The sequence below is a fragment of the Mytilus californianus genome, unplaced genomic scaffold (genome assembly GCF_021869535.1).
Source record: "Mytilus californianus isolate M0D057914Y unplaced genomic scaffold, xbMytCali1.0.p SCAF_2, whole genome shotgun sequence".
In the NCBI taxonomy this organism is placed as follows: domain Eukaryota; kingdom Metazoa; phylum Mollusca; class Bivalvia; order Mytilida; family Mytilidae; genus Mytilus; species Mytilus californianus.
In genome coordinates this window covers 102,947,511-102,973,077 of record NW_026262668.1, presented here as the reverse complement: position 1 = coordinate 102,973,077, position 25,567 = coordinate 102,947,511, and the positions used below count along the sequence as shown (strand labels likewise).

The following is a 25,567-nucleotide window of genomic DNA, read 5'->3' as shown; positions in this document are numbered from 1 at the left end:
ATTGGGGTCAAAACTGTAATTTGGCATTAAATTTAGAAAGATCATATCATAGGGAACATGTGTACTACCACATAAACACCTTTGTAAACATGCAACAAGAGGACAGTGTTTACATTATCATAGATTGTGTATTGAATTATAGATACAAAAATAAACCTTTTTTTTTTTATCTTATGTAGTGTACTATCAGATTAATGTGATATTTTCATTTAATAAAGTATTAATACAGAGGGAAATTGGATATAGTATTTTGCTTACTTATTTAATTACTGTCTCCAGGAAGTTCCCTTTATCCAATCATGATTGAAATCATAATTTCTTCAGCCCTAATCTTTTACTAATTGGTATGATTGGTATCTAGGATGCTAGCCAATCATTGTTCTTGATTCATTCAAATTATCCAATCAGATTGTTAATTGCAGTCTTTGTTTTATCACAAGCGCGCTCTTGATCACTTTTAACACAGATAAGTTGCCAATTACCCCCAAGATTTTGTTTAAAATTTTTGCCGTTATATCCTTTAACGATACTAAAGATGTGGCGTTTTGGGCAGCTTGCCTTGTTGCTTTCTTTTCCTTTTTCAGGAAGTCTAATTTGTTGACACCATCTGTGAATGATTTTGACCCTGATCGCCATTTAAGCAGACATAATGTATTTTTTCAGAAAGATGGTGTCCTATTGCGCATTTCCAAATCTAAGACCATCCAGTTTGCAGAACGTTGTTCAGATATTCCACTTCCTGCTATAAAAAATTCTCCTTTATGCCCCTCACAGGCTTTATTATTAAATTTTAAAATGGTACCAGCTGTCAAAACCCCTACTCCGGCCTTTTTATATCGACATGGGGAAGACACTATCCCCTTAACCTATGCAGTGTTTTTGGCTAGACTTAAAACTGTCCTATCAGTTATTGGTTTTGACGCCTCTCTTTATTCTGGACATAGTTTTCGTAGAGGATGTGCCACGTTTGCCTTTCAGTGTGGTGTTCCAGGGGAACTAATTCAGTCTCAGGGAGACTGGAAAAGTGATGCATATAAGGGTTATTTGGACCCCTCTCCTTCCTACAGATTGCATGTTATGAAAACTTTTGCTAATGCACTTAAACTTTCTATTTAACATATCACTACACTATTCCTACATTGTACCTGGTTTGGGCAAGTGTTTGGAGTACCACAGACTTATCAGTGAATTGATATTTGCGAAACAATTGACTTTTTATGATTCTTTCATTGTTCATTGGCATTGTTTATTATATAATGAAAGAAATTAATAAAACTGTGGTTAGTTTGCCCAAACCAGTATTTTGTCTCATTTCAACTTATATTTGTTTATCTGGTCCAGCCTGTGCATAACGGCTAAGGTACGAGATTCTGTTTGGCTTCAGTAAACATGAGCTCTTCAGGGTCTGGTCTTAAATCCAATTGTGTTATGAGCATGGACCAGAGTATAGCCTTTGCCTGCTGGATGCATATCACATACACACATACATTACATGTAATTCTCTCAGAAACCCATGAGGAGGTGGGTGGGACCAATACAAGTGTATCTGGATTAATTCCAGCGCATGCCAGGGATTTATATTTGAGCATATTTGTCAACACACAATATACAGACCAGTGGCAGATCCCTGATTTATAGAAAAATGAAAATGTATTAAACTTTGTATACATGTATGTTAGACCCCTTTTAAGGGCATACAATATAGTTTTGATCCCACAGTATTTTGTTTATGAAAATTTGAATACCTGCTATTCTTCACCTAGTCAATTGACAAATGTAATAAAAAAATTAATTGGGTTGAAATTTACACATTTACTAATAAATTGCTTCGCTGAGCGCAGCTGGATATGACCGCAGATGTCCAACCCTGAAAAGTTGGGGCCAAATTTAAAATGGACACAATATTCATGCTTGATACAGGTTTGAATTTGGACTGTAATTAAATATTTGACACATAATAGGTTTCTGCCACAGAATAACTGTACATGTAGTCAAAGAACTTAAAAATTGGTTATATGATTTGAATTTATATTCATTTTTTTGCTTTTGTGCAATACACTTTGCTGTTGCGAATTGACCCCCTCCCCCCCCCCCCCCCCCTAAATAAAATTGACCCCATTTTTTTGCTTTTGTGCAATACACTATCCTGTTGAATATTAACCCCCCCAAAAAAATATTTGAAGAAATTTTCTTTTTAATTTCTGAAATCTGTAATGAGAAAAAATAGTCCCCCCCCCAAAAAAAAAAAAAATTTTTTTCACCTCCCCCTCTCCCTTATTCCAAAAAAAAAATCATTCCCTCAAGAAATAGTTATTATCTCAATTCAAATTTTAAGAAAATTTGCAACCATAATTACCCTTTTAAATACATCATACAAGTCTTAAAATATAAAATGACATACATAGTCATGGCGAACATGGCTAAAATTAATATTAATTAATAGTAACTTTTAAAAATAAATTGACAGCTAATCACCTCAAGACAATCATCATTCGTTAATACATAATTTACAAGCAGTGTAAGGGAGGTAATCAGACATTGTTGTTTTAAATTGGGATTGGATTACCTCCCTTAGACTGCTTTAAATTGTCTTAATTGTCCTTTAACCAGAAAAAAACTTGTTTTTCCCCTTTTTTGCCTCTAATTCCTAAATGGTTTGAGCCATAACCCCCCATAGTCAAGCCTGACCATCCCTTTGTTGTATGGAAACTTGTGGTATAATTTCAGAGAGATTCATACACTTTAATACAAGTAATTGTCTGGAAAGTACAAAAATGATTATTTGGGCCCTTTTTTTGGCCCCTAATTCCTAAACAGTTGGGACCATAACCCCCAAAATCAATCCAAACCTTACTTTAGTGGTTATAAACCTTGTGTTAAAATTTTATTGATTTCTATTTACTTATACTAAAGTTATTATCCGGAAACCATCTGTCTTCGGACGACTCTGACGACTCTGACGACAATGTGATACCAATATACGACCAAAAAAATTTTAATTTTTTGCGGTCGTATAAAAATTGGGATTCTTGGACATTTCTATCAAACATGTCCAATCGAATGACATACCTAACTTTTTTTATTTCAAAAGAAAAACACAAGCCAAATTTTGTAAAAACATTTGGAATATCTACTTTACCATATGTTTACATAACTATGCTCTAAATTAAAGTAACAATTCTTTGGAAATAATTCTCTTTTTATAAAATTTTCATGATTTTAGGAAAAAAAACAGCATTCTCTGTTGTATATTTAATTATCTAATTTAAAAAAAATCATTGGTGATTTGTTCATAAAACTTGGTACAAATAATCTTCATACATAACCAAGCCAAATTTCATTTTAGTGAAGAAGAGTCCATGAACTCATTTTCAAGCTCAACATTAAATCCAGTCATTAAATACATCTTTTCCCAATATGTCACAGTTTGATGTCATGAAAAATAATTTTAGGTTAGTGACATAGTTACCTCCCCTGTAACTGTATCGTATGTGATTTTCTTTAAATATGAGGGTCATATGACATGTATGAACAAAAATTGTGTAGAACTGTTAAAAGGCAATATCAATAATAAAAAATTTGATAGGTTGTCATTGCTAAAGAAAGCATCAATTTGAAACATATAATAACTACTGGACTAGTCATTGAAGTTTCAGGTATTATGTCTGTTGCAATATAATATACATTTTTGAAAACATTATAATCATTGTATATTTTAAATCTCAATAACCATTCAACTAAACTTACTATCTCTATGATCATAACCTTGTCCTGTAATTCTCCACTGGGCCACCGCACCAACAATAAAACAAAACGGCCAACAACCTAACAACACCCAGCTGTACCAACACACATGGTCAGATAAATCACCTTTAGCTCTCTCCCATATATATATTAACATTGTAAACTTTTCTATAAAGTAGTCCAGGCAAGATATCATTAAAGCACCACCAAATATACTAGTTCCTAAAACTGTAAATGTTTTCTGGAATTTCAATGTCAATGCAGCAAAAAATATTCCAACTCCACATAAAATACCAATAGGAATCCATCGTGTGGTTGGATGGTAAAATTGTTCTAAAACAACTAAAATGCACATGGCAATAGATAATCCAAACTGAAATCCTGTGAGGAATAGTCCAATATATTGCACTAACATTGTTATTATGCCAAGAATAAGTCCAGCACCTACTGCTACTCCTATTTCTCCTCCCAGGGGTAAAATATTCTGTTCCGAAAGTATTAAATATGTAAGAACTGATATAAATATGAATCCTGTTAGGAACATAACAGCTTTAAAAAATCTGTAACCTGCAAAACAATAAACATAATGTTATAACAAAAAAAAATACTTCGACATATCTTTTTTTTTTAATTTCAAAACACTTGGTGTTTGAAATATCTTTGTTCAATCGCTTTTAAAGTTATTCCCAATTTGTGAGTATTTAGACTAAGGTGATTAAGTTTTCTGCTGTTGAAAGACCTGTCTGCTGACCTCTTAATGTCTAAGTGACATATAATCTGTATATCTTGTATCAATATCAAAACTTACAATAAATATTGAGGCAAACAAATCATATTTATAATTTATATCTTTTCTTACACTTGCAAGAGTTATCAGTGAAGTATCCGATGCAATGCTATTTTTGGGTTGCTGTTTCATTGAGCAGTCAGGGGTACTACTTGTACAAGTAATTTTTATTCACTTGAAGAAGTAAATATTAATATACTTATATAAGTAAATTTGTAGGATACTTATACAAGTGTATTTTATTTACTTGTATAGGTAAATTATTTTTTGGCCTAATTATGTCCCTTAGACATTCAGATTTTTTTACTTATACAAGTAAAAAAGTCATCCTATCTTCTTTTCTTGAATTCTTAGAACTTCTTTGCTCTAACACAATTTTCAATTGTCTGTCCTTTGCAGATGTCTTTACTAAACATTTAAGTGTAATTTCATGGACAATGAAAATCTCATTTGTCTGTTATCTTCCGAACACTGCTCATTTACAAGCCCCTAAGGAGCAATTTTTGAAGGCCTTGCGCAAATACTTAAGATCTTTGCTCAATCAGTTTCTTTGTTGAATTAATGAGATGAAACATTGAACTCTTATCAAAAATTATGAGCTAACCTGAGAAAAATTGTTAAAGACATGATTTTACATCTCAAAACTTGAGAATTTTTGTGGATTGTAAAAAAAATTTACTTATACAAGTAAATTTTTGAGAAAATTAAGGGGAGATTATTCAAACATTATAATTAACTTATATAAGTATATTTTATTTACTTCTTCAAGTAAATAAAGATAACTTGTACAAGTAGTACCCCTGACTGTTGAGGTATACATCAAATTTCTTTTGTCAAATTCCATTTGGAACTAACGCCATTGGTGTTTGTTCTTGTCTTATGATCCATGTTAATCTAATTCTTTTAATTTGTGCTATTTTCATTTGAAACATAATCTGTATTATCATGATTATTTAAAGGGTTTTATGTCTAAGTATCTTTAGGAAAAAGCTCCAAGGAAAATATTTCAAACAGTATCTAACTCCCCTAACAGGGATACTGATATAAACAAGGGTAAAACTTAATGCCCCCACCGCTACGGCGGGGGCATAAAAATACTTTTATGCATAAATGATTAAATAGTTAGAAGATGTCCCTAATTGAATGTTTATCTGCATTGGGGAACCTCAAAATTGTGAGCATCTTTTCTAATTTCATGGTGTTGTTTGGTTGCTGTCTCATTGACATATACCCTGTATTGACATGTATTCATATGAATATTTGAAGGCAAACCAATCACATTTATTCTTAGCCAGATTTATCAGAGGAGTATTCTAAGATACTATTATGCTTAGCCAGAGTTATCAGAGGAGTATTCTAAGATACTATTATACTTAGCCAGAGTTATCAGAGGAGTATTCTAAGATACTATTATACTTAGCCAGAGTTATCAGGAGTATTCTAAGATACTATATTACTTAGCCAGAGTTATCAGGAGTATTCTAAGATACCATTATACTTAGCCAGAGTTATCAGAGGAGTATTCTAAGATACTATTATACTTAGCCAGAATTATCAGAAGAGTATTCTAAGATACTATTATACTTAGCCAGAGTTATCAGGAGTATTCTAAGATTATTTTAGTATTGCTGACACATTGAGATTTACCCTACAATTCTTTTTATTTGTACTAAAAGTTAAAAAGTATTGTTCTCCAGATTGATTTCTCCATAAAAACCATTCATGGATTGCAATTTGTCTTCTATTTAGCACATTAAACTACCATATTTTAGAGAAATTTGTCTGTGAATTCCTTTGATTTTATTTTCTGATGAGCAGTTTTATCCCTGATAAGATTCTATTTGAACCTCTTGTAACAAAGTATCATACTAACCAAAGAATGTGTATATTATGCCAAAAATAAAACTCATGGCACAGATTATCGCTAGTGCTACATCATAATCCGTATCTATGTGGTCACATGACTTAAGTGTATGTGTTACAGTTTTTGGTGTTGAGGGAATTATAACAGTTGAATTTTCCTCTGGATTCCCATCATCGTATATTGTTGGTGTGGACTGCAACAACCTTCTTAACAGAACTCTTCCATCCATTGTAGTCAAATCTCCCTAAGGTTTAATACTAGTTTTAGAAGCTGGTCATCTGAAATTAATAAATCAGTAATTACAAAAGGTTTCAAACATAACAAAGTAGTATATCTACATGATTAGATGACACATCTAATTCCATAAGTCCACACAAAACAAATCCAGCACCCAAGAATCACTTAAAACTTGGCATGATGAATTCAAAATACTAAATTCAAGTAAAAATGAGATTCAACATTTAACTCCATATTTAAATTTGTAAATAATCGTGATCATTTCTAAAGATAGAAGAGTTTTTTGTTTACAGTACAATGTTGATTTCCTTGTTTAGGGTTTTTGTTGTAATATATCCTTGCTTTGTTTAATGATCAATCTAGTGTTCACATAATAATCAGATCATTAAGTCATCAATGTGTGTCAGTGCTGGTGAACATAAATAATTTAAATGAAATTTCAGTTAGATTTCCTGATAAATATATATCTGTTGTAACTAATTTGATTTCATATCTAAATAATCTGATGAAGTATACTCTTCCAATTACTAAAATAATATCAATTGGCTAGGATGATGTGAAATATATTCAAATGGCTAGGCTGATATTAATCTACTACAGGTACTTACTTACTTAAACCACTTCAAACTTAATAATCCAATGATAAACTAATATGAATTTACATATATTAAATAGCAATGGAGACAAACATCTACTCCTAAACTATGCTATCACATGATCAGAACTAATCAATCCACAAAATTTCCTCTTAAGCTATTTGATAATCATTCAATATTCTCCTTACTAAATTTGTGTGTAATTGAATCAGAACGAAAAACCTCTCCCGAAAGAAAATCTCATTTTCAATTTCCAGTGCTAAACAATTATCATGTTCAATACTCCATTTCTATATTTTTTTCAGTTAATGTTAAATGCTTCCCATCCTACTGAAACTGTTCTTGATAATCAAATCAGCGGGAGTAATTAAAATGAAGAGCAAGGTTTTATTAAATTATCACATTTTATCATTATGACTGACAAAACAATCCTCCATGAATTTCAGCTAACTGTTCACCTGTAATCCATAAGTTATTAATAATTTATATATTAGTGCAAATCTATCCAGTTCAACATTGTAAACCAAATGTCAAATTTCTGACAAGTTACATAATCGTCTGTTTCATATAAAATAGATTTCTGAGTAATTATCTATTGACAGGTCTGATTCAATATTATGAAACAAGTTGATGAATCGCCAGTAACAACAGTAAATAACTAATATAATCTCCAGAATTTCCATTTACTATAAACAATCTGCATTAACTGCTAAATTGACATTTCTTTAAATGAGTGCAAAGAAATGATCAAATGGTTTTGTTGTATAAGAAAGCAAGACTGCTAGCAATACAAAAGTTCATTCAAATAAAGAATAATCTTCTTTAAGCCATAAAAAATGTTTGAGTTTAAAAAAACATACAGAAATCAACAAACCCAGATATATACATTTTCCTTCTGAATTATCTTATTTTTTAATTGCATTGTTTCATGTATATAATCAGAAAATGTTAAACAAAAGTCAACAATGGGGAGGCAGGGGATAATGGCTGTCTGTCCAACTGTACAAGTAACATACCATACCAACAACGAATGATTAAGAGAAGATAATCCCTATTGATTTTTAAAGTCAGAGGTCAATTTCAAGCAGAAGATAAGGGTCCAGAAAAAAATCTAACCAACAAGTTGTAGATTACACTTTTAGACAAGCTTGAACTAATCAATCACCAAATTTGTTAACTTCTATGTCATTTGGTCTCTTGTGGAGAGTTGTCTCATTGGCAAGCATACCACATCTTCTTATTTCTATATTGATACAAAATATCATCATGTAAGACATCTTATATATCCTATTGATTTTCAAGCTCAAAAGAAAATAACAACCTAGGATCAAAGGTCTAGGTCTACGTACAGCAATCCCTAGCCTGTCAACACTGAGGTCGTGAGTTCGAATCCTGCATGTGGCAGGTGCATTCAACTCTGATCTTAATGGAATAAGATTGCCAGTTTTCTTGGCTTAAGTCAGTAGGTTTTTCTCCAGACAATATTTTTCCTCCACCAATAAAAACTGGCGAAGCCAAGAGTGCTGAAATTGGTAATAAAGCACCAACAATCGATCAATCAATAAATGGCAAGCATAATTCATGTTCTTTTTTGTGGCATCTATGAACTCTGATGACTCAAGTGGCTTTTTCATTTCGTATTCCTATAACCCATTTGCCCCCAATCATGCCTTTAGTCTTGATTTCAACAGCCAGTCCATGTCACAGAAAAACAATGACACATTATCATGGTTATAAATAGTCCAAAATTAGACTAAAGTAGGTTGAAAATGTCTGATTTTCCAGAATTTTCTTGGGGAATTGAGTTAAAGAAGTATTTTCAAGCCATACATTTTTTGTCATAAATAAATATGCAGATCCATTACAAATAAACTGCTTCGCTGATATCAAGCTGGATACGCCCGCAGAGGTCCAACCCTGAACAGTTGGGGCAAAAATGGACACAATATTCAAGCTTGATACAGGTCTGAATTTGGATTGTAATTAAATATTTGACATATTATAGGTTTCTGAATAAATGTAGTCAAAGAACGTGAAATTGGTTATATGAATTGAATTTATATTCAATTAAAGATTTCTTGCTGTTGTGCAATACACTGTGCTGTTGCGCACTACTTAGTAAATCTGTTGTCAGACTATATAAACAAATAAAGTTCAATTTCTTCTCAATGTCATATTTGAAATTAATGAAAATCAATAGGGAGATTAAATCAATAGCTATAAATAATTCACCAAAGTTTCATGAGAACTGCTGAAAGCATTTTTGAGTTATTGTCCAAAAACTGGGAAATCCCCCCTTTTTTAATGAATAAAACCCCATAACTCAGAAATGTAAAATCTAAAATTTATAAAATTCTAAAGGGAACTTACATCAACAGATATAAACAATTCACTAAGGTTTCATGAGAACTACTGAAAGCATTTTTTAGTTATTGTCCGAAAACTGGAAAATCCCCCTTTTTTTATGAAAAAAACCTGTAACTCGAAAACGTAAAATCTAAAATTTATAAAAATCCAAAAGGGAGCTGATGTCAATAGAAATAAACAATTCATCAAAATTTCTTGCAAGTTGGTGAAAGCATTCTTGAGTTATTGTCGAAAAACTGGACAATCCCCCCTTTTTAAATGAATAAAACCCCAAAACTCGGAAACGGTAAATCTGAAATTTATAAAAAACGAAAGGGAGCTCACGTCAATAGATATAAACAATCCACCAAAGTTTAATGCATATTGGTTAAAGCTTTTTTGAGTTAATGTCCGACATGTTGACGACGGACGGACGGACAGACGGTCAACGGTATACCATAATACGTCCCGTAAACGGGCGTATAAAAATAAGTGAAATATTTTACATTTAATTCATCTGTCTTACTTGATCAAAATTTGACCAACTAAACATCCATCCCATCATGATCAGTTAAATAGACAAGTGCACCTGTCCTAAGTCAGGAACCTGATGTTCAGTGGTTGTCGTTTGTTGATGTGGTTCATAAGTGTTTCTCGTTTCTCATTTTTTATATAAATTAGACCATTGGTTTTCCTGTTTGAATGGTTTTACACTAGTCATTTTTGGGGCCCTTTATAGCTTGCAGTTTGGTGTGAGCCAAGGCTCCGTGTTGAAGGCCGTACTTTGACCTATAATGGTTTACTTTTACACATTGTGACTTGGATGGAGAGTTGTCTCAATGGCACTCATACCACATCTTCTTATATCTAAGAATCTGTTTGTGACATTTCATAGAAACCTTAAGATAAATTGATATTGTTTTGAATGATAATGAAGTTTCAAGTACTAATTTTTTATGCTAACTTCCAACAATTTCCTTAGCTAGTTTCCAAAGCAACATTTAGGAAATGATAAAATCGAAAATTGGTCAAGAATACACCAAATTGAGTATTGAACAGGTGAATGACTTTGATAGGTATTTAATTACTCCTTTAATGTTATAATTTCTGCCTAATTATTAAGATGTCTGATACAGATTATAAACCTGTAGGCTATTTCTATCAGGTGTGTGGAGATTGAGTAATAGAAGATTGATAACTACATAATTAATTCCATACCCTCAAGAAAATTATCCAATTTAAATCAAATTTTGATTGAAATGTTGTCAAACTATCCAAATAAACTTTGCTATAAATTAGAATAAAGAATATTTGAATGTCTTTGTTTACATATGGAATTTGACATATTGTTCAGATATGTAACATTACAACTTCTCTTACAGTTATTTTCATTTTGAGTGTCAAAAATGCAATACAAAATGAAGTAAAAACAAAATTCACTCTTTGCATAGATTTAAATAATGTCTTGAACTTTGAATCTGATACATAACTTACCCCAAACTATAATTGTAATCCATAAACAATATTTCAGAGTTATATATAAGTTACCCTACTCATTACAACCATGAACAGTCGAAATCTTTTCTCCTTCATTTTTACATTATGTTGTAATTAATAATCTCCCCAGTCACTTAGCAATGATTTTCTAATTCATTCAAAGTATTAATTCAAACTACTTTGCATGTAATTGCCATTATTGAAGTGCAAATACATATTTTCACTAAAACTATTAAAACTGATAATAAAAACAAGACAATCTTTTAATTGATCTTAAAAGGTGGTTATGGTTTCTAAAATAAAACAGCTTTTCTCTTCAAAATCTGTTTTACACCAAACTATTTAGTTATCCTAAAAACCTTCAGGTTATAAAGACTTGTAATTATTACATGAATGTGATAAAATAACTTGAGGGATCTTTACCTTAGTGAATAGTTACCATAAAACTGATATAGCTACAAACAGGTGTTTGCTTTGTTTTTTTCATGAAAGCTGCAATGCAAGTTACTAAACAAGGGAGACAATTCATGATCAGACACAAAATTATGTAGCAAAGATTATTGGGTCCTTGGTTATTTTGAAAATATTATTACCAACCTTATATACATCTGAAGACTGTATCTGGTATTAAAGTATAATTTGTCTTTAACAAAAGCAGGAAACTTATTGCAAATAACTACTATATAAACATAGACATAGGTTTATAAATCACCAGCAATTTGTTTTCTTCAAAAGAATTAGGGAGGATCAAACTAAACACCATAAACTACTTTATAAACTACAAGTGTATTACATGGCAATCCGTTTCACTTGACAGATCTAAACAACAAAACCTTTTGTTTAATTACATACAAATTAACCCAATTATGTTCCAAAGGAAGGCCATTAAATTGTAAAAAGCCTTTTGTTATGAAGATGACATAATCAAGTAAATTGAAATTATTCACTTTCTTAAAACATCTGCACAAAATCTGTGCAAGAACAAGAGTGAACCAGTAATCCTGGAAGATAATAAATATACTGCTGACATAGATTTGCCAGAGTAATATTACAAATATCTTATGCTATGTCTAATAAATTCATTGCATTTTAAGTTTAAAATAAAAGAAATAGAAATGAATATGTTGTATGTTGTCCAGAAATAGAAATCTAGTTTATGTAAAATGATTCATACTTACTACATCAAATTACTCATCTGTTCTTAAAGTACACTATATATAATCTGCATTTATTATAAAAATTCTGATGAAAACACATCTAAACTAAACGAAAAGTTTTAAAAAGTGAATAAACAATAGACTTACTCTGATATGACTAGTAACACTGAAACTGTCTGAGCTGACTCATCATTAAACTTCATAACAAAGGAAATGTAAACATTCTACCATATCAAACTAATCAACAATACTATCATGTATGGTCAGCTTAATTCTGAGACCACAGACACATGGGTGCCAACCTTACACATCATTTAGTTTAAAACACCAACTGATCAAGATTAAAACGAAACTTAATCAGTGTTTTGTAATCTTGATTTTGATAACAGATCAAAGGAAACACACTTTAGCAATATATCAGTACTTATAACTGCCCAGGTGTGAAGTTTTCAGTGTTTGTTTATGAACTTAACTGCCCTAAATAAATATATACCAGGCATGTATACATTTGACAGCTACATAAACTGTTAGTTTTTTTTCAAAACTCAAAGTCTGAACTGTTTTACATTTTTAGTGCATGTTAAATTTCTGGACCACTGACTACCGATCTCCTAATTAATTCCATTTGACTAAAAAATCTGCAATCTTACTAAGCTACTATCTTGCATTCAATGGAGATGAAATCTCAGAATTTGAATCATAATGAAAAATTTTTTATTCAATTTTCGTAATTTTTTTCAAAGGTTTAAAATGACGTAAAGATAACATTATTCCAGAGCTATATTTACTAGGTAGAGAAAGGCAATTGAAAATACTCGACAAATGATTTCTAGCAGTAAGGGTTTTATCTGTGATCATAAGTCAGTGTGACCATTGACATAAACACTGACATATCATGTAAAGTAAAATGAATAACTGAAAAGCTGGCTCATGTTCAGTTGGAACTTCTAAGGATATGGTACATTTTGAGGCTTTAATATTGGCCCTGTAAATCATCAAAAATTTAAAAGCTTGATTGATGAAAATATAAACTTGATGGCACAATTTGACTGTGACATTTTGGCAGTTTACCCAATTTCAGCCAAAAAGGATAATTTCCAGAACATTTATACCAAATTCATATAGAGCACATGTCTGCATTGTCAAAAAAATTTGTAAGCAAGGAAATAAACACACAATGCACTTCATGAATATCTTTTTGGGAAAGGTTTTTGCTCTTTATTTTCTGAGTGCCTTCAAGTCAATGGTCATAATTTATTGCCTTTTCATGGCTGCATTTCAAATGGAAAGCAAGTTATCAAATAACAGTGTTTTTTATTGAAGTACATTATAAGGTTCAAAAGACGATTTAAACTATATATTTTTTGGATAATTTGACCTCAAATTGTAAAGCATTTTTTTCTGATTTTCTATTATAAAAATAAGAAGATCTGGTATAATTGCCAATGAGACAACTCTCCACCAGACCAAATGACATAGAAGTTAACAGCTATAGGTCACCATACGGTCTTCAACAATGAGCAAAACCTATACCGCAGTGTCAGCTATAAAAGGCCCAGTAAAAAACATATGTAAATAATTCAACCGAGAAAACTAACGGCCTGATTTATGTACAAAATAATGAACAAAAAACAAATATGATATACAGCAACTAAAGACAACCACTGAGTTACAGGCTCCTGACTTAGGACAGGCATATAAAGAATGTGGCGGGTTAAACTAGTTTGCTGGTGCCAAACCCTCCTTCTAACCTTGGTAAGTGGTGTAACAGTACAACATAAGAACAAACTATGACAACGTCATAACATTATAGGACTGCAGAAATTTTGCAGTCCTATAAAAATCATTTGAAAAGGGCTTAACTCATGTTCTTGACTCCAAATCTTTTAATGGCTTAGACATGAAAATATATGTCTCATTAAAATACTGTAAATTCAGAAATTATTGCGATGTTTTTATTATTGCGAAAAATGCGACAGGGTTATAATCGCAATAATTTAAACTCGCATTTTGAAATTTTTTATATGAATTAAACAGGATTTATCTCAATATCGCAAAAATTAAAATCGCATTTTAGTCTAAAATGACAAAATCGTAATAATAAATGCACGCAATAATTTCTGAATTTACAGTAGTCAATTAGGTGCATGAACACTGACACTACATAGTATTTGTTACACTAAATGAAAATTAATTCTACATCAATCATGCATATATGTATAATTTCTTATTGTTCAGTTTTCAATTCATTACATTATCAGAACATAAAACCTGAAAGATTATGTTAGTAAATCCATGTTTCACAAATTAAAGAAAACATTTAAAAGAACCTACTAAAAACACATGCTTCGGACATCTTTTTTCTTACATAACCTATACATAGACTTTCATTAAAAGCTGTTTATATGTGCCTCCTCTCAATTCTTTTTCTGTATGTGAATCATAATGATCACATAAGACTACACTGTTAATATCCATAGTCCCTACTCCAAACCTAATCCTAGGTATATTTTAACCCTAAACTTTATAACCCAAACCTACTACTAGTTCTATTCTTATCCTAACCTGAATGATATCCCTAAAGTAAAAGAAGGTCTTTATAATAACCTTTTGCCTCCTTTTAGTCTTTCTTCACTTTTATTTAATGGGTAACCCATCACTTTTCATATGAATGCAAACATAAGATACATAGAACCTGATCTAAGCTACCATTACCATTCGACATTGTCTACTAATCCCTCTTATTCAATATGTTACAACTGAATAATAAAGACAACTTACATTCAGAAAGACCTTCACACCAATAAATATCCAAGGTTATAAACAGAATTTAAAGAAAAAATCCAATAAACAGAAATATTTTGTATTGAGATCTGATTTGAACATTTCTGACTACTGTTCTATATACTGGTGATTATCATATATACACTAAGCTGTTAAACTACATATAGTAATTCATGACTTGTTTGCTCTACTAGCAGTGGAAAACGATCAATGTATTATATGGTAACCAGTTCAATAACTATTCCCTGCTCTATTCAATAGAAAGACTAATCAAATATATTCTGATTAACTACTGGCTTCATCTTGCTTTATATAAAGCTATAATATAACTTGTATACAATAAAAGGCCATTGACCTGCCTCAGTTAATTTAATGATAAAAAAGGTCAACATCTAACAAATTCATTACAAAAACATCAGCATTTTTAAGTGTTGACATTTATGTTGCAACTAGTTCATAACAGATCCTTTAGAAAACCTGCCAGTACCTAAAGCCTCACTGTAAAATTTTAAATGTTACTATGTAATCAAAAAGGATCTTATGCCACAATCTACCCATTTCTCTAAACAGGCTCTCATGGATTTCTATACCATTCTGAAAATGGTTGACACATATGCAATAAATTTGTGCCACTAACTTATGAAAAATATATACAGAGCAAATATTCAAACAAAAAATTTAGATTATACTTAAAAAACAATATTATTCAATCTAGAAAAAATATTAAAACTCACATGGTGCTAGACAGATGTCCCTTGATTAGTACTGGCACTTTCATAACACAAAGATTAATACCAAAATTATCATCTTCTAATTGAAATAAACACTTGAATGAAATTCTAATGACCAGTTACAAATTCATTTTCCCTAGAAAGTCGGAAGTCTGTTTTTTTAAAAAAACAATACTGTCACTGAAGTGTGTAAATCAGAACAATCCTTATAATCATGACAGGATCGAGCCTACACATTATGTTACATAATGTAATAAATGGATCCACTATCATACCAACTCAAATATTTTAAATTTAGATTTAAATAATGTGTTTTGTAGACATTTAAGGCTAACAGGGGGAATTTTATTGCAAATAAACATGAAAACATTAATTGGATGCCCTTTTTCAAGACTGATAAATAAAGCGAAACTGAAAGAGTTGGGCAAGCATCTCACACTTAGCCGCTCCCATTTTATATAGTAAAACAAAAATGATATTTGGGAAAGCTGCTCATACCAGTGCAAAAATCATCATTTTTAATAATGAGAAAATTTCCTATACATAAGAAACAAGATCCATAATGGGTCACCTTTACATTGAATTTATTCTAATGGATGAAGTCTTTATTAAAGCTTGAACCATTGTTCAAAGAAGACAGTTAAGGGTGTACGTCACATAGAAGTTGTCTTTTTCAATAAAATTTTACTAATAATAAATAAAATATATGTAAAACTAGACAAAGTGATCCCCCCGCACTCCACTCTGAAGTAACTGTATTATAACAAAGTCAATGTAGGACTTTCTTTGAGATATTATTGTGTCTGGGAGACACAACTGATGACCCCACAGATGCAAAGTGTTATTTAAAAATACACAAAGTTGAGCATGGGAGCACATAGGTCTATGGTTCACTGTAGGAGGAGTTATCGGGAATCACTATGCACCTCTTTTGCAAGTATATACTCCAAAAATGACAAAGTTCAACTATCTCCCAAAAGAGCAAATATTAATAAAAATCAAAACCCTGACCACATGCACACCTTCAATATATGAACAAACAGCCAGCAAAGTGAAAACTTCCTAGCATTCAAACTGTAGGAGGAGTTATCTGGAATAACTATATACCCATAATGGGACGGACGGACAGGGGTAAAACAATATGCCCCCCAACTTTTAGTTGCGGGGGCATAAAAAGAGATGATTTTAACTTCCCTTTTTTAGATGGCTCCTCTTGCCTCATCCAATAGTGTTTACATTTTACAACTTGAAGAGTTCTAAGATTATGTTCTAATTGATTTTTCAGGAACGAAATCTTTCATTAACTCAAAGTACTTTTACAGGGTTACAAACACCACAGAGTTTTGAATACTCAAAACAAAAATGCAATCTTTTATCAGCATCTTATGTGTGAACATCATGTTTCTATTAAAAAACAATATTAGATAGTATTTCTCATCCTACCATCTATTGTTGTGATAAATAGAACTAAACATTGAAAAATTATACATTTGAACTCAAGTTCTTTCATCTTTCAAAACCAATGGCTGCAGGCGAGAAACTACCAGGTAACCTACTTGTTTAGTTTATACAATGGTTGTTTCTCCAATTGGTTTGACATTTCATAATTCTTACTGGCCTATCACAAATACTGCCAATTTCAATTAAATCTTATGATGAGACTTTATGAAACCTGTAGGGAGTGTTGTATTGGATTTTTTTCTTTTCTATTTTTAAGTAGCAGTATTCAACAAACAGCTGTGGCTATCTAGGCTTTGCTTCCTGTAGTAGGGAGCACATTTTTACTATAGGGAGCACATTTTTACCATGTTTTCAAAATGATGTGCCATCTTTTCTTTCCATAATAAAGTTAGCAGTCATCCTGTTATAGTTGAACTGTGCAGGTTTTTTATTGAGGGATGGATGGTTAAAAGGCATGTAAAACTGGTTTATAACCCCACCATATTGTGTGCCAGTACAAAGTCATGCTATCTGGACCATGTGTTTTTCATTACTCTTTGTAGGTCTATTTTCTCAGTAAAGTCATATGATTGAGTGGTCTGTAGTATTGTTCAATATTTTTGATGATTCCTGTTATCTTTTAATGTATAAGAATAGTCAAAAGATAAACATAAGATGAGGAAACTGTAAATTTCTCTTCCTCTGTACAGATAAACTGCAATCTGGTCATAAGTCAGACAGTCTAAATACAAATCAAGACAGGGTAAGGGTGTTTATAGTAGGGTTTACAAGAATGTTTCTTATTCAGGTTTGTATAAAATCATCCATCTGATCAGGATTTGTAATGTTCCTTAATAAAGTTTCTTTTGCCTGTTTAGAATTTTCTTATTTCACCTGATAATATGCCAGGGTAAAGCTAAAGAATGATAACTGGTTTAACCAACTCACCTGTGTTGTGTCTGGATACAGTTCCTTTAGTTCAGACCTCACATTAATTAATTAAAATAACTAAATCCAGGTGAAACATTAACTTCATTCATTCATAAAATCCTATCCACAGGTAGATCAACTTTAATCGATGACTGTTGTCATTCTACGTGTAAACAAACATAGGTAAACCCTATTGATATTTCCTTAATAATACAAGTCGAACGTCAACAGACTTCTAACACCTACAATTGTGTGTGATATTTAAATTTAATTGGTTATAAATCGGGTGTATTATATCAAAAATTTGTAATGTAATCCACTCCTCTCATTTCTTAAATGCAGTGAAGTCAACAACCCTACATGATAAATAAAATATGAAATACCTATTTCAAAATGGAAATTCGATAATTTTTTAAAACAAATTCTATATACCACACAAATAATAAGCATGCAAAATAACTTTGATATAATAACTCCTGCATTATTTGATATAAACATCTAATAAGCACTGAACTCTAGCTGAAGAAATTGTTAGTTTTCAGCATGTACTAGTAAGTTATTTTGCTAGCAAGGGTTATGATCTGGTCCCCTCTTCATCACCATGAAACCAGATCCTAATCCTTGGGGTTAGCTATTTATAGTTAAGATGCATGAATATTTTCAGAGTTATTAGTAGTAAATACCACTTTGTATATACTTAATACTGCCTCTGTGTGTGTGTGTGTGTGTGTGTGGAGGGGGAAGAGACCACAATTAATTAACCTTATTTTTCGTTGTTAACGAATAAAGTTCCATTTAAAGTCATATGAAACGAGTTTCAAATCAATTTTTTTTAACCAATGCATGCATATATACTAAACTAAGTCCTGTATGCACTTTTTTTATGTTTATTACAAATCTATAATGTATCATCAACAAATAATATTTCATTCAGTAATTTTTGATTGCAAGCTAACTAACTTTCGAGTTAGTTGCCCAAGTATACCAGATGACAATGATAAACAATCAACACAGAGCATGTGGAATGCATGACAAATATTAAGTGAATTGATAGAGCCATGATTTTTTTTTTTATATTTTCCATGCATTCCCATTTGTTATTTAAACTCTTCCTTAACAGTTGTTAAATGATTTGTTGTATTAAATTTGTTCTTTAAGAATCATTTATTACTATTTACCTTCCAGTGCACGTTTGTTTACATTCCTTCATCACAGTTTTCCCCTTGCACTTGCGCTATGTGGTGGCTTAAGTTCTAGCGAGAGGTCTTGTAGTTAAGGTCACTGCATACAGGAAAATATCGACTCATTAGTGTACAGGAAGACAATAGTTCAATAACAGTACATTTATAAAGATTTTGATAATATAAAGGATTTTCTTTTACAAGAAAATTCACGTACACTTGTTTTATAGTAAAACGTTCAAGTATATAAAACATATTCAACTTTTTTTTTTTAAATTTAAAGTTTCATATGACTTTGTATAATAAAGTGTATTTATCTTTATTTTTTCATCCCCTTTTTAATTAATTGCTCAGTTTTAAGAGTTGAGCTTACTGTTTGGATGTTAAATTTTTGCTGTTCAGTGGATAGAAGGATTGATTAGGCCAGGTGCAAAAAGGTAATATCTACAGTTTCCAAAACATCTCTTGACTTGTCCATACCAATAGGGATGTGTATTGGCTTATTTTGTCAACGGGGTTAGTGTCATTTTTCAATTTATTTTTTTTATATATTTTGGAATTTGTACTGAACATTGCACACACCAAAGATTGTTCAGAAACCGCTAGTGGGATTTTTAAAATTGTGCCAAAACATTGTAAAAAGCAAATAGGAGAAAATAATTGTGGTCTATGGCCACCACCTAAAATATTCAATGTTTTTCAGCATTTTTTATTTTAGTAATATTTGTGTAAATATATCCATAATAGCTTATACCACTTTTTGGAATTATAATTTTTAATTTTCCAAAGTCAACCATTTTCAGAACTCAGACATATCATTATTGTGTTATGAAACCGAACTTCAAAATTATTTCATTTATCCCTAATCTGTAACAACTACTAGTATATATTACCTATACCCCTATAGATAGGAACTGTACAGAATACCTTCATAAGAACAGTTTTTACACAATTGAAAAGCAACTCATATTTGATATATAGAACATTAAAAACCTGTAAATTGTCTAATTTACATCCAGTTGAAATGCTTACAGTTTTATCTGCATCTTTATCACCAAAAAAATCAAACAGCCAAAAAATAAATATTGGTAACATTTTAAAGAAAAATCACCTGCCACTGCTCAAGCTTTGCAATTTTCCAAGGTAAATGACTCACTGCCCAAATTCGAACTCTGTTTGAGTGTTTTGATTTTTAGCATTGTGTATGAGATGAGATGAAATTTGGAAGAGACAGACTTAAGTTTGAGGGCGAAAACTAAAAAAATTGCGATTTTCCAAGATAACAAGCATTCTGAGAGTATTGCATGGCAATACATAGCCCCCTACCGGGTAAAAATTCATTTTACTGCAACAAAATGCTAACTTGTTCTATAACTTGTCATGGTGTAAACAAAAAGTAAATAGCATGTCAATATCTTCAAGCATGACTAAAAACAGTGTGGAAAACTGATTATATGAGTGAAAAAAACATTAGATATGTTTAATAGTTCTCTAAAATAAGATATGATGTAATACAGTGTATATCTATTTTCAAATTATAATTAAATATAATTAATACTTCCAAATATTTTTTCTTTCATTTGTCACAAATTAATATAGATTTGTTACTTATCTATAAAATGTCAACAACATTTATCTACACAATGTAATGTATTGAAATATATACATTAATAAAAATAGATTATTATCTAATTAAAGGATTTCTCTTCATAAATTTTTCTTTATATATAAATATATAGCATTCAGAAAATTAGTTTATATTAAATAACAAACAAACCTGCTAAAAAATTCTTCAAATAATTTAAAAATGAATGTCTTTTAAAAAATGAGTTATCTCCCTTTGTACAGAAATATGGTTTAACATAGTAATCTAACATTAGATATGGTCCAGAGTTATGGTCCATAACTCTGGACTAAATTATCAGACCGGAACAAAATTCAAACTTGATCTGTAACTTGTCATGATAAAACAATATAACAAATATCAAATCAATATCTTCAAGCATGAAGAAAAAAAGTGTGGAAAGCTGATTTGCCGGACTGACAGAAGGACAGACAGACGGACAGACAGATGGAGTGCAAACCTAAAGTCCCCTTCGACTTTGTTGGTAGGGGACTAAAATGGGGCATTACTCTAGAACAGTAAATGACATACTGCCAAAATTTTAACTCTGTCTGCGTATTGTGGTTTTTAGCGTTGTGTATGTCATTTCATAAAATTTGGAAGAGACAGACTTAACTTAGAGTGTGGAAACAAAAATATTTGTTATTTTCCAAGTAATAAAGAGGCATAACTCTAGAAAGGAAAGTGAATGGCTTTCGAATTCAAACTCTGTCTGCAAGTTTTGGTTCCTCGCATTGAGTATGAGTTTCATAAAATTTGGATGAGGAAAACTTAAGTAGAGTGCGGAAACGAAAAATTTTGCAATTTACCAAATTATAAGGGGGCATAACTCTAGAACGGTAAGTGACCCACTGCCCAAATTCTAATTCTGTCTGCAAGTTTTGGTTCTTTGCATTTTGTATGAGTTTCATAAAATTTGGATGAGGAAAACTTATGTTAGAGTGCGGAAATTAAAATAGGAAGGACAGAAAGACAGATAGAAGGATGGTCAAAGGTTACACTTAATGCCCCCATTGCCTATGGCAAAAAAAAAAAAAGGCAATTTTCCAAGTTATAAAGGGGCATCACTCTAGAACGGTGAGTGACTCACTGCCCAAATTCAAACTCTGTCTGTGAGTTTTTGGTTCTTAGCATTGTGTATGATTTTCATAAAATATGAAAAAGGTAAACTTAAGTTATTAGTGTGGAAACAAAAATGGGATGGATGGAAGGACGGATGGTCAAGGGTAATACTTAATGCCCCCATTGCCTACGGCAGGGGCACGACAGGGGCATAAAAATAATTACAATGCATTGTATTTTAAGATTAAAGCAATTTATAGATTAGTTAAATTTTCATTTTTATTAAAAGGTGTTATTTAACAGCTAAGCCCCTTTAATCAAATTTCAAAACAAACTTTTTTCTTTTGAAGTTTACTTTAATGGCATGACCTAAATCCTTAAATATGAAACAATATAATTTTTAATCATCTAAAATTTAGATTAGCAAACAAAAGAAGTCATCAGTCAAACATAACGTCAATTAAATATGTTACCATGTCATTTCGTGCAGAGGTATGACTCAATATTATCAGTTTTTCTCCCTTTATACTCTAATACAGAGAGCAAAAGAAGTATACATTACTTTGTTTGTGTATGTCATTTTTCCCTTTGAACTATATAATCTTTTAATTAATGCTGTTACTATTCACAGTGTAAGTCATTTTGATTTGATTTTTTTTTCATAAATTCAAATCCATTTACTTGAAAAAGATTTATAACTAAAGATAGATATTTTACAAAACCCCCTTGCATTTGAGTTCTTCACCTAACAGTAAGATTTCAAACTTACTTAATATTATATGAAGCACTTGATGATCCTGGGTTCATCAGTTTCATATCACAAAGTATTCCTCCCTTTAAAATCACACCTTAACAGACATCCATTCAACCATAGAAAATTGATCATAAATATGTTGTATACTGTTAGGGCATATTAATATATTTGTGTATCATTTGACAAGTCTAAATTCATAGGTTAAAATATTGGTTCATTAATATTCATGAATAATAAAAAGGCCCTAAAATGATATAAGTAATTAATGTCTGTCACAAAATAAAGACCTAAAAACTGTCAGGAAGAAATACCTTGCATCATGTTAGAAGTCTCTCACAACATTTGGGAGTCTGGTCAGGGTGGGTTTGACATACAGGACACTCTATGGATGATTGATTGATAGGCATTTAACGCCACTTTAAGCACTATTGTGATATTTCTTGGCGGTCAGTCTTTATTAGTGGAGGAAGACGTAGTGCCCATAAAGAACCACCAACCTTCATTATATAATTAGGAAAACTGACAATCCTAGTCAATAACGATTTTGAGTTCATGAACCAATATGGCAGCTATCAACAAATTTAAATTTTAAAGGCTACCAAAGATAGCAAATGTTGTGATGAATGCTTCGATTTATTCATTTTTAGTCTTGCTTTTTTGCCTTAAAATAATCTGAAATTAAAACAAGCAGCAAAAACTGGTGGCAGAGTACATTTAACTGTATGTATATGTGTAGGGTAGAAAATAGTTCTTGGAAGTGTATATGGAAGTCTTTCAAGAGAAAAAGTGTCGGAAATAATGGAAGTGTTTCACGAGACAAAGTGTCAGAACTAATGGTAGTCTTTCAAAAGACAAAGTGTCAGAAAAGTAGTTTATGATAATTTTTCAAGAGACAAAGTGTTGGAACAGTAGTATATGAAAGTGTTACAAGAGACAAAGTGTTGGAAAAGTAGTACATGATTGATTATTGGTTGCATAAAGAACAGTGGCAAATATTTCATGCATGTACAGAATGGAAAAAATATCTGATAATGTTTCAAGAGACAAAGTGCAGGAACTTATGGAAGTGTTTCAAGAGACAAAGAGTCGGAACTAAGGAAAGTGTTCAAGAGACAAAGTGTAGGAACTTATGGAAGTGCTTCAAGAGAGAAAGTGTTTGAAGTAATGAAAGTGTTTCAAGAGACAAAGTGTCAGAACTAATGGAAGAGTTTCAAGAGACAACGTGTCAGTACTAATGAAAGTGTTCAAGAGACAAAGAGTCGGAACTAAGGAAAGTGTTCAAGAGCCAAAGTGTAGGAACTTATGGAAGTGTTTCAAGAGACAAAGTGTCGGAACTAATGGAAGTGTTTCAAGAGACAAAGAGTCAGAACTTAGGAAAGTGTTTCAAGAGACAAAGTGTTGGAACTAATGAAAGTGTTTCAAGAGACAAAGTGTAGGAACTAATGGAAGTGTGTCAAGAAACAAAGTGTTGGAACAGTTGTATATAAAAGTGTTTCAAGGGAAAAACAGAACCTGATACAAATTGTCCCATATAATTTTGTATTAATATTAAATTTATTTACATTGTATATGGAGTTTTTCAGATATTTCGGATAAACTTAAGTTCAAGTTAAAATAATCTAAACAGACATATTTATGATTGTAACTACAGTACTATTCAAAAAGATATACCATTAAAATTCTAAAAGGAGTCAAATTAAAGGTATCTACATGAAGCAAATACGTGGAAGGACCAAAGGTATCTATATATGGGAAAGGGTAAAGAACATAAAAAGAATGGCTGAAATATTTTTGTAAAATAATGGGAGACAATTTAACTATAAATAATATCATTTTAATGGAATTTTAACAACTTCAGCCAGACATGATATATTTAATAACATTTCCTGTCACCTCTAAAGTTACATAATATTTACATTGATATCTGATAAAACAAAAGATTTGTAATGATATAACCTGACTGTATAAATGTCAATGGATAACATTATAATCATTTAATTAATCCTCTTATAACACTTACTCTGTTTATCATGATTCAACAACAACATAAGGTTTTACTCATATGTAATCCTCAATCATGCAGTTCAATTCAATTTCAAGCCCACGTTTCTTTTTCTACAAAATTTCACTCTTTGTTGCCTTATATCAGTAGTGTAAACTGTGAGAGTACTTTAATTTGAATTGAAGGAACCAATCATTTCTGATCGTCTTGTATATGAGTACACATTTTATTCCATACAATGATTTGTCCATAAAAAATCTCAAAAACAATATTCAACCAAATAAATCAAAATTGTAGATATAAAAAGAAATAAGATGGTTTCAACTTCCACAGTGCACTATATATTCATTGAGGAAAAACATGAATTTCAAACAATTTGTTCTTGTTGTAGATATACTGAAGTGGTATACCACACTTTTAGAAAATATTACCTTTAGTGTTGCAAGCCTCAGTAACTGAAGAATGTATTTGTTACCCTGCCCTCAGTAGAAGTATGTTTAAAAGCAATTCACATTTTTAGTTCCAAATATTACACCACAGTATTTTCTATTGCTGGGCCCCTACATTTTCCTGGAGGACCCTCATCCTCCCTCCTGTCGGTTATTGATAGTCCTTAATCTGCCCCTAAGGTAGAGGTATTTTAATGACTATGGGTGAGTAAGAAAGATTGGTACTTACTTATTCCCAGCTGCAGCTTTTTAAGCCATATCTTAAATCTGAAAGTTGTTGATATGTTATGAAGATGTTACATTCTCTACATATCTCAGAACAAATAAATGTGGATAGTGTCCACATGTGGACACAGATGATGCCCCCACTTGCATAGCATAT

General features: G+C 31.3%; 1 protein-coding gene across 6 annotated transcripts in view; it reads right to left on the bottom strand.

Moving 5' to 3' along the window:
- Window positions 1-25,567, bottom strand: part of LOC127730627 (transmembrane protein 198-like) — a 59,490-nt gene that overhangs the window by 14,563 nt on the left and 19,360 nt on the right. The window contains exons 3-5 of one of the 6 annotated variants that reach the window (XM_052239123.1): window positions 19,292-19,394; window positions 6,405-6,673; window positions 3,748-4,311 (exon numbers count right to left, since the gene is read on the bottom strand). In XM_052239123.1, coding sequence (XP_052095083.1) covers window positions 3,748-4,311; window positions 6,405-6,624 — 784 coding nt within the window. In that variant the 5' untranslated portion in view covers window positions 6,625-6,673; window positions 19,292-19,394. Of the gene's footprint in view, window positions 1-3,747; window positions 4,312-6,404; window positions 6,674-7,244; window positions 7,682-12,375; window positions 12,431-15,746; window positions 15,971-18,131; window positions 18,349-19,291; window positions 19,395-25,567 lie in introns of those variants that run through there. The other 5 variants (XM_052239120.1, XM_052239124.1, XM_052239126.1 and 2 more) reach the window with 5 other exon arrangements.